At 33.1% G+C, this 15,146-nt stretch overlaps 1 protein-coding gene across 2 annotated transcripts in view; it reads left to right on the top strand.

Moving 5' to 3' along the window:
• Positions 1 to 15,146, top strand: part of LOC143064649 (scavenger receptor cysteine-rich domain-containing protein DMBT1-like) — a 39,969-nt gene that overhangs the window by 22,024 nt on the left and 2,799 nt on the right. The window contains exons 5-6 of one of the 2 annotated variants that reach the window (XM_076237628.1): positions 6,118 to 6,332; positions 10,977 to 11,170. In XM_076237628.1, coding sequence (XP_076093743.1) covers positions 6,118 to 6,332; positions 10,977 to 11,170 — 409 coding nt within the window. The remainder of the gene's footprint in view (positions 1 to 6,117; positions 6,333 to 10,976; positions 11,171 to 15,146) is intronic. The other variant, XM_076237629.1, reaches the window with a different exon arrangement.

The following is a 15,146-nucleotide window of genomic DNA, read 5'->3' as shown; positions in this document are numbered from 1 at the left end:
AAACCCGGATTTATTATTCGAGAATCAAGTGGAGATAATTTAAGAGAACGTCGTCAACAGATGTCGCTGCGTAGAAAAATATTTCCCCGCGGAAGACGACCCGGCAGGAAATCGCGAATTTGTTAAATTATAAGAAACTAAACGTATCACGAGCGGTATGCATGATATGATAATTTTAACAAGTATTTAAAAGATATGAGAAGTCAAGTAATTTCATCGTTGAATCAGAAATTCAAGTCATTTATTTTCAGCCTTCGGAACCGCCATTTTTCAACATCGACTGTCATTGACAAATATTCAACTCTGGACGAATTGACACAAACCCGTTTTACTTAGGAAAAATAAATATGATAAGTTTATATTGATAAACTGGAGCATGGAGAACAGAAATGGGGTAGTCACATGACGTTACCCTTCCTTGTTTACACACGAGCACAATTCCAGTACACATCACAAATTGGTAAGGCCCTGCGGGGACTCCCTTCTCATTTTGATGAAACTGCTCTGCTCTTGACTAAAACAGCTCCGAAATATGACAGACTTGCCACTAATGAAAAGACGGTCAACATGTCATTTGAAATGAACAAAATCTTATTTTTTGTGTAATTTATTTTCCTTTTTCATGCCCCAGTACACAAAAATACTAAAAATGAACAAAATTTGTTTTACTTTCATATAAATCACACAAATGTTATGAATTCAGCGCATTAAACATGTAATAAAATGTACACGAACCTCCCAATAACATCCCTTTATAGCAGTGCATTATTTTTTGGGAAGTCCAGGTGTAAATTATTGTGACACTTGTCAGGTTTTGTCCTGAATCAGTGAAAGAATGACATGTCCAGTGTAAACATTCTGAGATCAGATATATCATAGATAAATAACAGAGGAAAACAGTTTGAAGAGAGTCAGAACCTTATTTTGTAGCTTTCAGATGTAATTTCAAATGAATGAAGATGATATCACTTCATAATATAATATTGCTTGTGCTTGTTCCCTATTCATCTTCCAGGTTCTAGCAGTCATTCAATAATAATTATTGTTCCATAGATGATTGTTCAATCTGTATCCAGTTTACCTATTAGTAAATTAATCTCTATTAATGAATACTTAGTCTAGTTCATTCTTTTTTTACAATTGTTAAGCTGCATGCACCTGCATTTGATGATTGAGGATTTATATATCAGGTCAACATGGTATTTTATTTTAATTCTTCATTATTACACATATTTCAGTCTATATATATATGTTACCAGAAATGGTTATATATCATATGTCTCATATGGTATATATTATTTGAGAACATTATGTCAATATATATTATACTATAGATTATATGAATTATATAAAAAGGTTATATTCATTATATAATTATTTTTCACACTCCATGGCTCAAGCTGTTGAATGTTGTGATTGTTTTTTTTTCAATTTGAATACATGCATTACTATCCCACTAAATTACATATAATTAGCGAGAAAGCTATTTTCAGTTTTACTTTATTCTAGAAAAATATATAAAATTTTACTTTATCTTAAATGTTAAACAGACATGACTCAAGAGGACTGTATGGGTATCCATATTCTATGCTTAGATTTATATAATATCTAAGCCAAATGATTTAAAAAAAAACCCAGAAAGTTTAAACTACTACATTTCAGAATTTATATTTTACAATATAACCCCTTTTCTAAAATGAGACAGCACACAACAAAACACATGACAGTGTCACTATCAGGCCAAATCTAAATATATAGTTAGAATGAAAAACCACTGCAGAGAACAAAGTTCAATATAAAATGCAATATTTTTATGACATCTATTTTTTCAGGAATAGATTTTAGGCATAGATTTTACTTTTTTAATCAGTCTCTCAATACAAAATGAAATAAAGCCCTGATTTTGTTTTTATTATTTATTATTTTTTCTAAATTTTTATTACTTTGTAATATTGCTACTTACAAACACATAGAAATTACATTTTTGGTAAAGCCTTCTTATAGAGTACTTTGATTAATTCAATTTTTAATCAAAATTGTCAAGGGTATATATATGATATCCTATCGCCAGTGACTAGAAGTTGTTACATTTCAGTGTTCATCATTAATAGGCCTCACATATTAAAATAATTACTTGCATAGATAAACATATTTAGAATGGAAATAAACATTTAATAAGTTCACAGATATAACTGACATTGGGTCTTAACTTAACAGAAATTCTCTAAAAACATTATTCTAGAATAGAATATATAACAGCAAAATTGTACATTTTATACCCATAATCTTTATAAAATATATTTTTATGTAGATCTACTAAGAAACAATATGTTTCTGCATCACTGAATGCTGAGTCAAAATGAAGAATTTATGTGTATTCAAGAATGATAATTTATGATTCTTCTAAAAAGTATGCCATGAAATAATTATTTCCATCAAAGTATATATATATATATATATATGACAAAATAGAGGTATACACATGCAACCAAGGAATATTCTGCAACATTCCCCCCTTTAATGATGGAATTTTAACACCAAAGCTTTGGGCAAGTATTTTTTTTCTAACAATTTACTGGTCCAAAACCCCTCACTTTATGTAAAAAAATAACCATACAGAAAACTTTTTTTTATATTTCTTCTGAAGCTGTAGTAATATATTTTTTAAACTGAATATGTAATAATATTTGCAATTTCCCCGATTTCTAGATGATTATCAGATATTTTTATGCAATATGTAATTAAATAGTGATTTACCAAAGCAGACATACATTCTATTATACTTTCTCTCACTGTTTGGGTCTTGATACCTGACAGGTGCCCTCATTCCAATGATTAATTGTAATATCCAAGGTATTTTTCATATTTACACATTTTCCTTCGCACACTGATAAATTATTGCATATTTTACCCCAGAATGAACCCTTTCACTTACTAAAATTGAGCGAAATGGTTATTTTCTCTCGTTTCTGATCAGCCGTCCCTTCAACGACTTTTCATTCGAGTTATCTCCCTTTGGCCGGTCGCTAGTTTTGGGCCTTTTGAATTGACACAATGCCGTTTTACCTGGCGAGTTTTTGTATCAATAGGCATTTCATGTTCATAATATCAGGAGGTATCATCCCTATAAAGGAAACTACGTTACCATTCCGTGTGTCATTTCAATTTACATTTATTTACCGAGAAGTGTCACGGCCGCGGCACGTTTTTTCATCTTTCCCAATCAAATAATCAAGGAAATTCTATTTTTTCATTCTTAAATGAATAACGTAGTTAAAGTTTGAAACCTGCCGTATTTAATGATGTATTTGGTTAAGCATGCTAAATACACAAAATAGCTTTACGCCGTCGATTTCGTGGCGTCATTGCCGTTGCTAAAAAATGCCATTTTTTGAACTGAAAATCACGTGACCAGAATAATAAAATCGACGCCATTATGAGATTTGCTGTCCGGCTGCTATAGGTTAGGTAATCCCAATTCTTCATAGTTGACGTCATCCACACCAAGATTAAAGAGATCATCAGGGTTCTCCACTGTGAATTTTTTCCCATCTTTCATCATGCACTGAACTTTGCCATCCCTCGTGAAGGCTGCTTTTACGTTATCTAATTTCTTAACATACTGCAGTAATTTTATTCTTAGCATAGTCAGGTCTTTCTTTTTGGGGTCACCAACTCGATGACATGCAACAATGTCCTCTTTTTTTACATCTACTTCAATTTTTTCACATAATTGTTTGTAAAATAGTGAAGTCATCAGTTCCTTCTACTTCATGTAATCCCGATATACGTATATTTTCTTTACGGCTATATTGGTTTAGTTTATCAATTTCATAACTATTTCTTCTGACAACAGAACTGATGTTCTTTATACTACTGTCATGCGTACGTACATATTTTCCAACTATGTTAGATGATATTACATTTACGGCCGGTAATAATAGGTTCACAACTTTTATTGCCGTTTGATCAGATTCATTTAAACCACTTACATTTTGTGCAGAGGTTCTCAAGTTTTCAATCAATCCCGTGACCGGATCACCATTTCCTTCTTCAATCTCTGAACATGCATCTGTAAACACTGCGGACAAGTCATTAAAAGTTTTCATTTTGGCTTTCCCGTTTTTTGGCGGTTGAGGCATTTTGACACTTCAAGTCCACAGAAACCACTTTTGACGATTGTTTTCTCACTTAAAGAAGTTTTTCATTAGTCTGTTAATATCCATATCGTCCGATTTTGACAGAGCATTAATCTAATAATGTCGATGTCGTCGATTTTGGCAGATAATTTCCAGATAAATTTGTTTTCACTCCATGCTCCCATTACCGGAAGTCTCACATATAAGAGCACTGTTGTTTTCTGGTCCCATATTTAAATTACTTGTTCATGTATTCATTATAATGAGTAATTTTAATTAAAAAAGAAGTTTATAACTAAACCTTTTGAACGATGGTATACTAAGGGGCTGTTTTTTTTTACTTACGATTTATATATACTTGAATTGATTCGGAAACAATTCTTTCTAAACTAGTGATATATTTGACTTCAAAATGCAATTATGCAATTTTTAATTGATCATACACAAGCCATGCATTTTTGTACTTGAGTATAAATAGGTTATTTTTGTTTAGTATAAATAGATCCTGCATAATGATTCATAATATAAGACGCTTTTTGGAGGTAATGCGTTTGTAATTATTTATACCCCAAATGTTTGTCTGTTTTTACCTTAAATTGTGATATTTACTCTGAACTCATAATACATGTTCATATCTATAACTGTTAACATGAAATTAGAAACCAACTAGGGGCGGGATGTTGATATAAGCACATAAAGGTCACCCTAAGACTTTATGAATATCAAAACCCATCATTAAGTAATTTAGAAATAGCCCTAGCTGGCATGACAAAATGTACAACAAATCTAGACCGGTCAAATCAAACGAGAAAACAAAAACGGTCTGATTTATGGGAAATGATTTAACAAAAAAAAAATGATTTCTAACATCATTGCCGAAAAAATTAAAACCAAAAACTCAAATATATAAAACGAATGGAAGCAACTTTCATACTCCTGACTTGATACAACTTACTTAATGAATGGCTATTATTTATTTTGATTTTATTGAACCATAAAATTAATTTTTGACTCTGAAGCGGATTATGTAAAATGTGAAGAGTCAAAAATTAATTTTATGGGTCAATAAATTCAAAATAAATTATTGCCATTCATTATAAATAAATTTCTATCAAAAATAAGACTCAAAGAACTTTTTATATTATTTATATTAACAAAAACAACGTACACACATGTTGGCGTATGAATACACAACGTCAGAGTGGGCGTGTCGCCATAAAAATTGACAACATTGAAAATAAAACTTATACTTTTAACCAATCAGAAGACAGTAAATACACCAAATTTATTTATTTGTGTATAAAAAAAGTGGATTAAACCTGGTTTTGTAGTTTTATAGCTAGGTTAACGTCTTTTAATTGTATGACAGTCGCATAAAATTCCATTATATTGAAAACAATGTGTGAACAAAACAAAAAGAAAAAAATAATTAGGTAAAAAAGTCAAAAATGTTATTATTCACTATTAGAACAAACAAATATGTCAACAAAGAAAAATAAAATGGCATATAGACAAAGCACACAAGCAAAAACGAAAGACAAGAATATAAAAAATGACCATAGCACATGAAACATATTGGTGGGATGCAGAAGTACCGAGCCATGCGAGAAAAATATTACCATTAATGGACTACACAGTAAAGTCTGAACCACATTTAATATAATTGAAATCCATCAAAGTATTTGATCTTTTTTTGTATTAAATAACAATCTTATTCATCCAATGTCCTAAAATTTGATAACTAAAATGTATAAGTTATAACGTTTAATGTGGATTAATAAACGAATCGAGTTGATGTGAAATACCCAGTATAGTAGTAATGACCTGTCGATATTTTCAGAGAATCAGGGAGTTCAGGTTATATATTATAAGTTATTTTCAAGACTGTCATCTTGTAGGTCTGTTGATATTAAAGGACAAGTTAACAATACAATGTATCTGGTAAATGGATAGTATACATGATTTCTTTTTTCTTCAGTCCAAATGTTGCCCAGGCAGGAGCACCACAAGATATATATACTCAGGTCGTCTTAAATAATGTCAGTTCCAATTATCTTCTTGATGACGTAGAATGTATTGGTACAGAAACTGACATCGATCAGTGTCCGAAATCTACAGTCCACAACTGTAATGTCAACCAAAAAGAGTTTGCCAGCGTTACATGTGTAAAACTTGTTAATGCACAACCACTCGGTGAGCGAATTAAACAGTTAAATATATTGAAGTTGTTTTATTTTTGTATAAAGAGAGTGTTGACCCTATCAATAGTATATATATGTAATTTATAAATCGTCAGATTTAAAACTATCTAGGGTTGCACGATTAGCAAACCATACTTTTGATGGTTTCTAGATATTCTAGATCTCTTCAAGCCAATAAAAATGATTGTATTATTCCACTGAAATTGTCAACACTATCGCTATGCAGAATCAAATGCAATGTTACAAAACCACGGGTTACATCGCATCATATAGGTCATCGGAAAGTAATATTGTTTTGGGAGAGGACTACTGGCCCAAGACCACAATTAATGACCCCGCTTTTCGTTGTCCACGAATATAGTTCCTTTTAATTAGAGTGTATTTTTCCTTATTTTTTTTCTTTCCCTTCCTCACTCATTTCTTAGATTTTTTTGGTGGAAATGAAAGAAGAGAGGTGAAATAAATTTTTGGATGTTGTATTTTAACTGATTTTGATATGGAATGAGTGATTAGGCCAAGTGCAAAAAGGTAATATTTACAGTTTTCGGAACATCTCTTGACTTGTCAATAGGGGTAGGGATGTGTATTGGCTAAATTTGTAAAAGTGATTGCGTCAATCTTTCTGAATTTTGGATATATATTTGGACTAGGACTATACATTACACACACAAAAAATTTGACAAAAGTGCATGGTGCAATTTTTTTAATGATGTAAAAGGTTATAAAGAACTGATAGAGGAATTAATTGTGGTCTGTGGCCTACTGACTTGTGAAACTTTGTTCGATGTCACGTGGGAAAGTCTCAACCAATCGTGTATTGATTTCGATACCATTTTCTTTACATACCGTGGAATAATAACTGACATTTCATATTACAAAAAGAGCGATGGTAATGTACCAGGGGTGGATGCAGCCATTTTTAAAAGGGGGTTCCAACCATATGTCCCCATTTAAAACCATATAGCAAAAAATAAGCATTCCGCGGGAAAAAATCCAAATATATATTTTAAAAAGTACAGATTTACACTGCTGCCCACGGCGACAGTTTTTTTGTTGTTGTTGTTTTTGAGGCGTCCTACAAATGGGCAATTATCTCATTAGTTTTTAAGTTGACTGTTTTATCTTAAAAACATATAAAGCAAAAGTATTTGACACATCCTCTCGCTTCATATTCCGTTATTTTTACAAGTTTAGACTTCAAATTGGTATAACACTAAAAATTCACAGTACCCAGGAAGAAAGTATATGGGTCAAGAGAAATACCTTTCTGATGAATCATAACACCTGAGTATAAATAAGAAAATAAGAAAAAAAGCTTTGTGTTACCACAAATGTTAAAATTTGAGGTGTAATTCTAACTTGTAATATATTTTAATTTAAGTGCAATAACACCCCAGTGAATTACTGAAACTCTTGGCAGACTTTGTACAAGTGGATCTTAAAAATGAATAACTTATAAAAAAAAGATTTGGGGTATCATCTAGGGTAATTCGCCTTCAACCTCTTACAATATTTAGCCTGCCCTTCCTTGAAATTTAATTAGATTTTTAATGTTTTTGTAACCTCCTAAAATTTGCCATTAGTAACAACCGATCAGACAAAGTTTCAAGTTCACAAACAATACATTAAATGATGCTGTATAGCTAGTAGATACAGTTGCTTTTTGATATACAGCTGTCATGTTAGAATGGTAATATTGTTGGATACATTGTTAGTTTTCTAGAGCTATATTGACATACAGTGCGTCATCCCTACAATGGCTTTCATTTTCGCTATTGAAAAAAATAGGTGGCGTTATGGAAGGTAATTTTGACTGAGTAGAACCCTGACTGGATATGGTAAAATCCAAAGTTGTACCACCAGGAATACTATTATACACATGTACTAGCCTATATAAAAGCCAGACATCACAACAAAACCGTCCATGTCAGTGATGATGGAACCCCTTTTAAACAAATTAAGCATTCTGAAGAAATCACGATCAGTCATGCTAAGTTGTATGTTTAAAAAAATATAGTGTTGATAGATTTGTTGAAATATTACACTGTGTACGTCTCTAGCTTATATAATAACAAAATCTTAACTATAATTTGAATGCATAAGTGTTTTTACAAGCGAAGTTAACAAACTGGACAAAGTATTTCTTTTATTACCAACAGCTCAAATTTAATTGCAAATTAACTGACCATGTCATCTAATGGAAACCAACGTATGTATCGTTTACTATACTTGCGGAAAGTAATGGTTTGGTGATAGTTACACATGTAGATTATGTTGATAGTTACTGATTTAGGATATGGTGGTTTTTTGGAGGTTATTTTATAAAGAAAAAAAAAGTAGATTGCAACGAAATACTTATGTATAGACCACTGATAAATGTTTTCACTTTTGTGGTTTTTATAAAGCACGTCCTATAGCTTAGCACACATCAATCTTTTATATTTATCACATTTTGTTTAATTCCATGATTTTACGTGTACAATTCAGTGTTGCTATAGTTATTATATGCACACTATCAAAAACAATAAAAAAAAATCCATCATACACATATTTGTTTTTATTACAAATATCCACATTTGTGATTGATGTGTACTCGACGTTTACATTGTTGTTTGTTGTTTAAAAACTTCAAGTACGAATAATAACGTTTATCAGATACGATACGACATTTGTAAACGTTTATCAGATACGATACGACATGTGTACACGTTTATCAGATAAGATACGACATGTGTTCACGTTTATCAGATACGGTACGACATGTGAAAACGTTTATCAGATAAGATACGACATGTGTAAACGTTTATCAGATACGATACGACATGTGTACACGTTTATCAGATACGATACGACATGTGAAAACGTTTATCAGATACGATTCTACATGTGTAAACGTTTATCAGATACGATACGACATGTATAAACGTTTATCAGATACGATACTACATGTGTAAACGTTTATCAGATAAGATACGACATGTGTACACGTTTATCAGATACGGTACGACATGTGAAAACGTTTATCAGATAAGATACGACATGTGTAAACGTTTATCAGATACGATTCTACATGTGTATACGTTTATCAGATACGATACGACATGTATAAACGTTTATCAGATACGATACGACATGTGTAAACGTTTATCAGGTACGATACGACATATGTAAACGTTTATCAGATACGTTACGACATGTATAAACGTTTATCAGATACGATACGACATGTGTAAACGTTTATCAGATACGATACGACATGTGTAAACGTTTATCAGATACCATACGACATGTGTAAACGTTTATCAGATACCATACGACATGTGTACACGGTTATCAGATACGTTACGACATGTGTAAACGTTTATCAGATACGATACGACATGTGTAAACGTTTATCAGATACGATACGATACGACATGTGTAAACGTTTATCAAATACCATACGACATGTGTAAACGTTTATCAGATACCATACGACATGTGTACACGGTTATCAGATACGAAACGACATGTGTAAACGTTTATCAGATACGATACGACATGTGTAAATATTTATTAGATACGATGCTATATGTGTTAACGTTTATCAGATACTATACTGCAAGGATAAACGTTTATTTTAAAAGTTAGTGTGGGGGGTTGGTCTGTTAATAGATGTGACAAAATGGTCCTTCAAAATCTCGACAGCCGATAGTCTTATATTTATCTCTTCATTGAAGACAATTTTGTATATCTCAGATCAGTATCCACAACTTTGTATTTCTCACTTCAGTATCCAGAATCGACGATCTTATATTTCTCACTTTAGTATCGACACTCTATTATTATTAACTTCAGTATTGACAATCGAAACTCTAGTATTATTAACTTCAGTATAGACAATCGACAATCTAGTATAGCTCACTCCAGTATCGTCAAATTAGTATTTCTCACTTTAGTATCTAGACTCGACAATCTAGTATCACTCAACTTTATATCAATGCTCACTTCAGTATAGACAATCGACAATCTAGTATTTATCTCTTCAATATCCACAATCGAGTATAGCTCACTCCAGTATCGATACATTAGTATTTCTCACTTCAGTATCGTGAATCGACAGTCTAGTATTTCTCACTTCAATATTGATACCCTAGTATTGCTAACTTTAGTATAGGCAGTCGACTGTCAACTATTTATCACTTCAATGTCGAAAAAGATCTAGTTTAACTCACTCCAGTATAGACAAATTAGTATTTCTCACTCAATCCAATTCTTTATCAACCAAATGTTTTACAACATATATAGGTACATTTTACAACATATAGGTACACTCCAATATCGACGCTCTGGTATGGCTCACTCCAGTTTATACAAATCAGTATTTCTCACTTCAATATAGAAAAAATCTTGTTAAACTCACTCCAGTATAGACAACTTGCTTAGTATTTCTCACGTCATTATCGGCACTCTGGTATTGCTCACTTCAGTATAGGTAATCTACAGCAGTTTTTATCACTTCAATATCTACGATTTTGTATAGCTCAGTCCAGTAGAGACAAAGTAGTATTTCTGACTTCAGTAACGACAATCGATTATCTAGCTGATATTATTTCAGTATCGACAATCTATTATTTCTCACTCTGTTTGATTTCAGCACCGGTACCAGAACTAGAATGTTCCGGTGGGAAATTTTACGCACGGTTCAGTAGAATACAAGATAAATATTTGGAGGAAAAACATTTATCTATATTTTACCCATATACTGGAGCATGCAGTGTCGATACACTGAAAACGACTGATACTGTTACAATTATCATACCGTACAGTGAATGTGGAACAGTTACAACGGTATGTATTATTATCAAATGACGAAATCGATGAGGAGTCCTTTATTTGGTCTATTAGATAAGATTTAGTTATTACTTTGAGAATTTATTATCACAAATCAAATATTCACCTTGGGTTAAAGGTAAAAAGTTTCATAAATACCATTTCTCTACCAAAAAAATAAAACAACAACAAAAACCATAAACGGAGATTTTGTCAAAGAGACAACAACCCGACCAAAGAGCAGAAAACAACCAAAGGCCAACAATAGGTATTCAACACAACGAGAAAATCTCTCACACACGGCGGGTTTCAGCTGGCCTTAAAACAAAAACTTATACTAGTTCAGTGATAAATGAACGTCGCAATTAACTGCGAATCATATAAATGAACCAAAATTTAAAAAAACACACAAGACTAACAAAGGTCCGAGGTTCCTGACTTGGAAATAGACGCATAATTGTGACGGGGTTTCACATGTTTTTGTGGGATCTCACTCTCACCTCCCAATCCCCCTTGCATATACTTTTAGCCAATGTACACACAGCAATACACACAATAAAACCCAGTTTGAAAGAAGGCCCAGTCTGAAGACCATGTTAAAATAGGTAACAGAATAAATTAAAAAAAATACAATGCTCAGCATAAAGTAACAAAGGACTTCTAGCAGTTACTGCAATGCCAGTTCCAGACCTTAATTAAACTGATAGTATATGTCTTCATCAAATGAAAATCAAGCAAATCCCTCCTGTTAGGGGTTAAGTATCATGTCATCATGAAATATACGAGAAACAAATGCCCGTATCATGACAACAACTGGCTTCAGAATAAATGTGGTTATTTTCGATGTAAAGACCCTTTGAGTGAATCAGTATATATTCTAAAAAATGCAATCTTTAATGACCTTACAACAATATCGTAACTATATCACGTCTGATGACATGACAACAGTATCGTAACTATCACGTCTAATGACCTTGACAACAGTATCGTAACTATATCACGTCTGATGACCTGACAACAGTATCGTAACTATATCACGTCTGATGACCTGACAACAGTATCGTAACTATATCACGTCTGATGACCTGACAACAGTATCGTAACTATCACGTCTGATGACCTGACAACAATATCGTAACTATATCACGTCTGATGACCTGACAACAGTATCGTAACTATATCACGTCTGATGACCTGACAACAGTATCGTAACTATCACGTCTGATCACCTGACAACAGTATCGTAACTATATCACGTCTGATGACCTGACAACAGTATCGTAACTATCCCGTCTGATGACCTGACAACAGTATCGTAACTATATCACGTCTGATGACCTGGCAACAGTATCATAACTATCCCGTCTGATGACCTGACAACAGTATCGTAACTATCCCGTCTGATGACCTGACAACAGTATCGTAACTATATCACGTCTAATGACCTGACAACAGTATCGTAACTATATCACGTCTGATGACCTGACAACAGTATCGTAACTATATCACGTCTGATGACCTGACAACAGTATCGTAACTATCACGTCTGATGACCTGACAACAATATCGTAACTATATCACGTTTGATGACCTGACAACAGTATCGTAACTATATCACGTCTGATGACCTGACAACAGTACCGTAACTATATCCCGTCTAATGACTTGACAACAGTATCGTAACTATCACGTCTGATGACCTGACAACAGTATCGTAATTATATCACGTCTGATGACCTGACAACAGTATCGTAACTATCCCGTCTGATGACCTGACAACAGTATCGTAACTATATCACGTCTGATGACCTGACAACAGTATCGTAACTATCCCGTCTGATGACCTGACAACAGTATCGTAACTATATCACGTCTGATGACCTGACAATAGTATCGTAACTATTACGTCTGATGACCTGACAACAGTATCGTAACTATATCACGTCTGATGACCTGACAACAGTATCGTAACTATATCACGTCTGATGACCTGACAACAGTACCGTAACTATATCCCGTCTATTGACTTGACAACAATATCGTAACTATCAAGTCTAATGACCTGACAACAGTATCGTAACTATCACGTCTAATGACCTGACAACAGTATCGTAACTATATCACGTCTGATGACCTAAAAACAGTATCGTAACTATCACGTCTAATGACCTGACAGCAGTATCGTAACTATATCACGTCTGATGACCTGACAACAGTATCGTAACTTTATCACGTCTGATGACCTGACAACAGTATCGTAACTATATCATGTCTGATGACCTGACAACAGTATCGTAACTATATCACGCCTGATGACCTGACAACAGTATCGTAACTTTATCACGTCTGATGACCTGACAACAGTATCGTAACTATGTTACGTCTGATGACCTGACAACAGTATCGTAACTATATCACGTCTGATGACCTGACAACAGTATCGTAACTATCACGTCTGATGACCTGACAACAGTATCGTAACTATCACGTCTAATGACCTGACAACAGTATCGTAACTATATCACGTCTGATGACCTGACAACAATATCGTTACTGTCACGTCTAATGACCTGACAACAGTATCGTAACTATATCACGTCTAATGACCTGACAACAGTATCGTAACTTTATCACGTCTGATGACCTGACAACAGTATCGTAACTATATCACTTCTAATGACCTGACAACAGTATCGTAACTATATCACGTCTGATGACCTGACAACAGTATCGTAACTATATCACGTCTGATGACCTGACAACAGTATCGTAACTATATCACGTCTGATGACCTGACAACAGTATCGTAACTATCACGTCTAATGACCTGACAACAGTATCGTAACTATATCACGTCTGATGACCTGACAACAATATCGTTACTGTCACGTCTAATGACCTGACAACAGTATCGTAACTATATCACGTCTAATGACCTGACAACAGTATCGTAACTTTATCACGTCTGATGACCTGACAACAGTATCGTAACTATATCACTTCTAATGACCTGACAACAGTATCGTAACTATATCACGTCTGATGACCTGACAACAGTATCGTAACTATATCACGTCTGATGACCTGACAACAGTATCGTAACTATATCACGTCTGATGACCTGACAACAGTATCGTAACTATCACGTCTAATGACCTGACAACAATATCGTAACTTTATCACGTCTGATGACCTGACAACAGTATCGTAACTATCCCGTCTAATGACCTGACAACAGTATCTTAACTATATCACGTATGAATAAGTTGATATCAATTTAAATTAAAAAAAATAATTAACAGCACAACTTTCTTTTTCTTTGAGAGGTCAAACGAAAAGGAGCACTTGCAGACTTTTGTTTTTGGCTAAATGATGAGCAGACAGATTTTTCTTCATGTTTCTGCATCAAATTACTTCTTGAAGACCTCCGCAGTCAATAAACACCGAATGTGTTTTTCCTTATCGTTTATATTGGTTTTCTTGCTGCAGGACTTCATTTTTGCAGCATAAAAAAGTAACAAAAAATAATACTTGAGACTGTTTAACTCATAACCAAATTTCATTTGGTTGTACTTAAAAGGGTGTTGTTAATGTTATAGAAAATATATTTGTTATTGTGATGATAAATGATAAAGATCTGATGTTAACCATTGTTGTTAAAATGGAATCTACTAGTTTGAGTGCACATTTGTAAATATGACATAGGGTTAGTGCAAAATTATACCTCTAATAAGTTACAGAACACATTTTTTGACATTTTAAATGATATGAAAGAAAATACTGTACTTTTCTCCTAGTTATTTCATTTTTTATATTAATTTTAATTTATGAAAAAGATGCTTTAGAAACTTTTGCGAACATCGTAAAAGGTTTTTCTCCAAAATGCATCTGTACCATAAGTGATACAAAAAAATATGATGTATGATTCATAACAATCATTGGTTGCTTAGATTCATGATGCTCTGTATGCCTATACCAATACCAAATTGTTTAT

The sequence above is a fragment of the Mytilus galloprovincialis genome, chromosome 2 (assembly GCF_965363235.1).
Source record: "Mytilus galloprovincialis chromosome 2, xbMytGall1.hap1.1, whole genome shotgun sequence".
Classification (NCBI taxonomy): domain Eukaryota; kingdom Metazoa; phylum Mollusca; class Bivalvia; order Mytilida; family Mytilidae; genus Mytilus; species Mytilus galloprovincialis.
The sequence above is the reverse complement of the archived record's forward strand: the minus strand, read 5'-3'. Positions and strand labels throughout refer to the sequence as shown.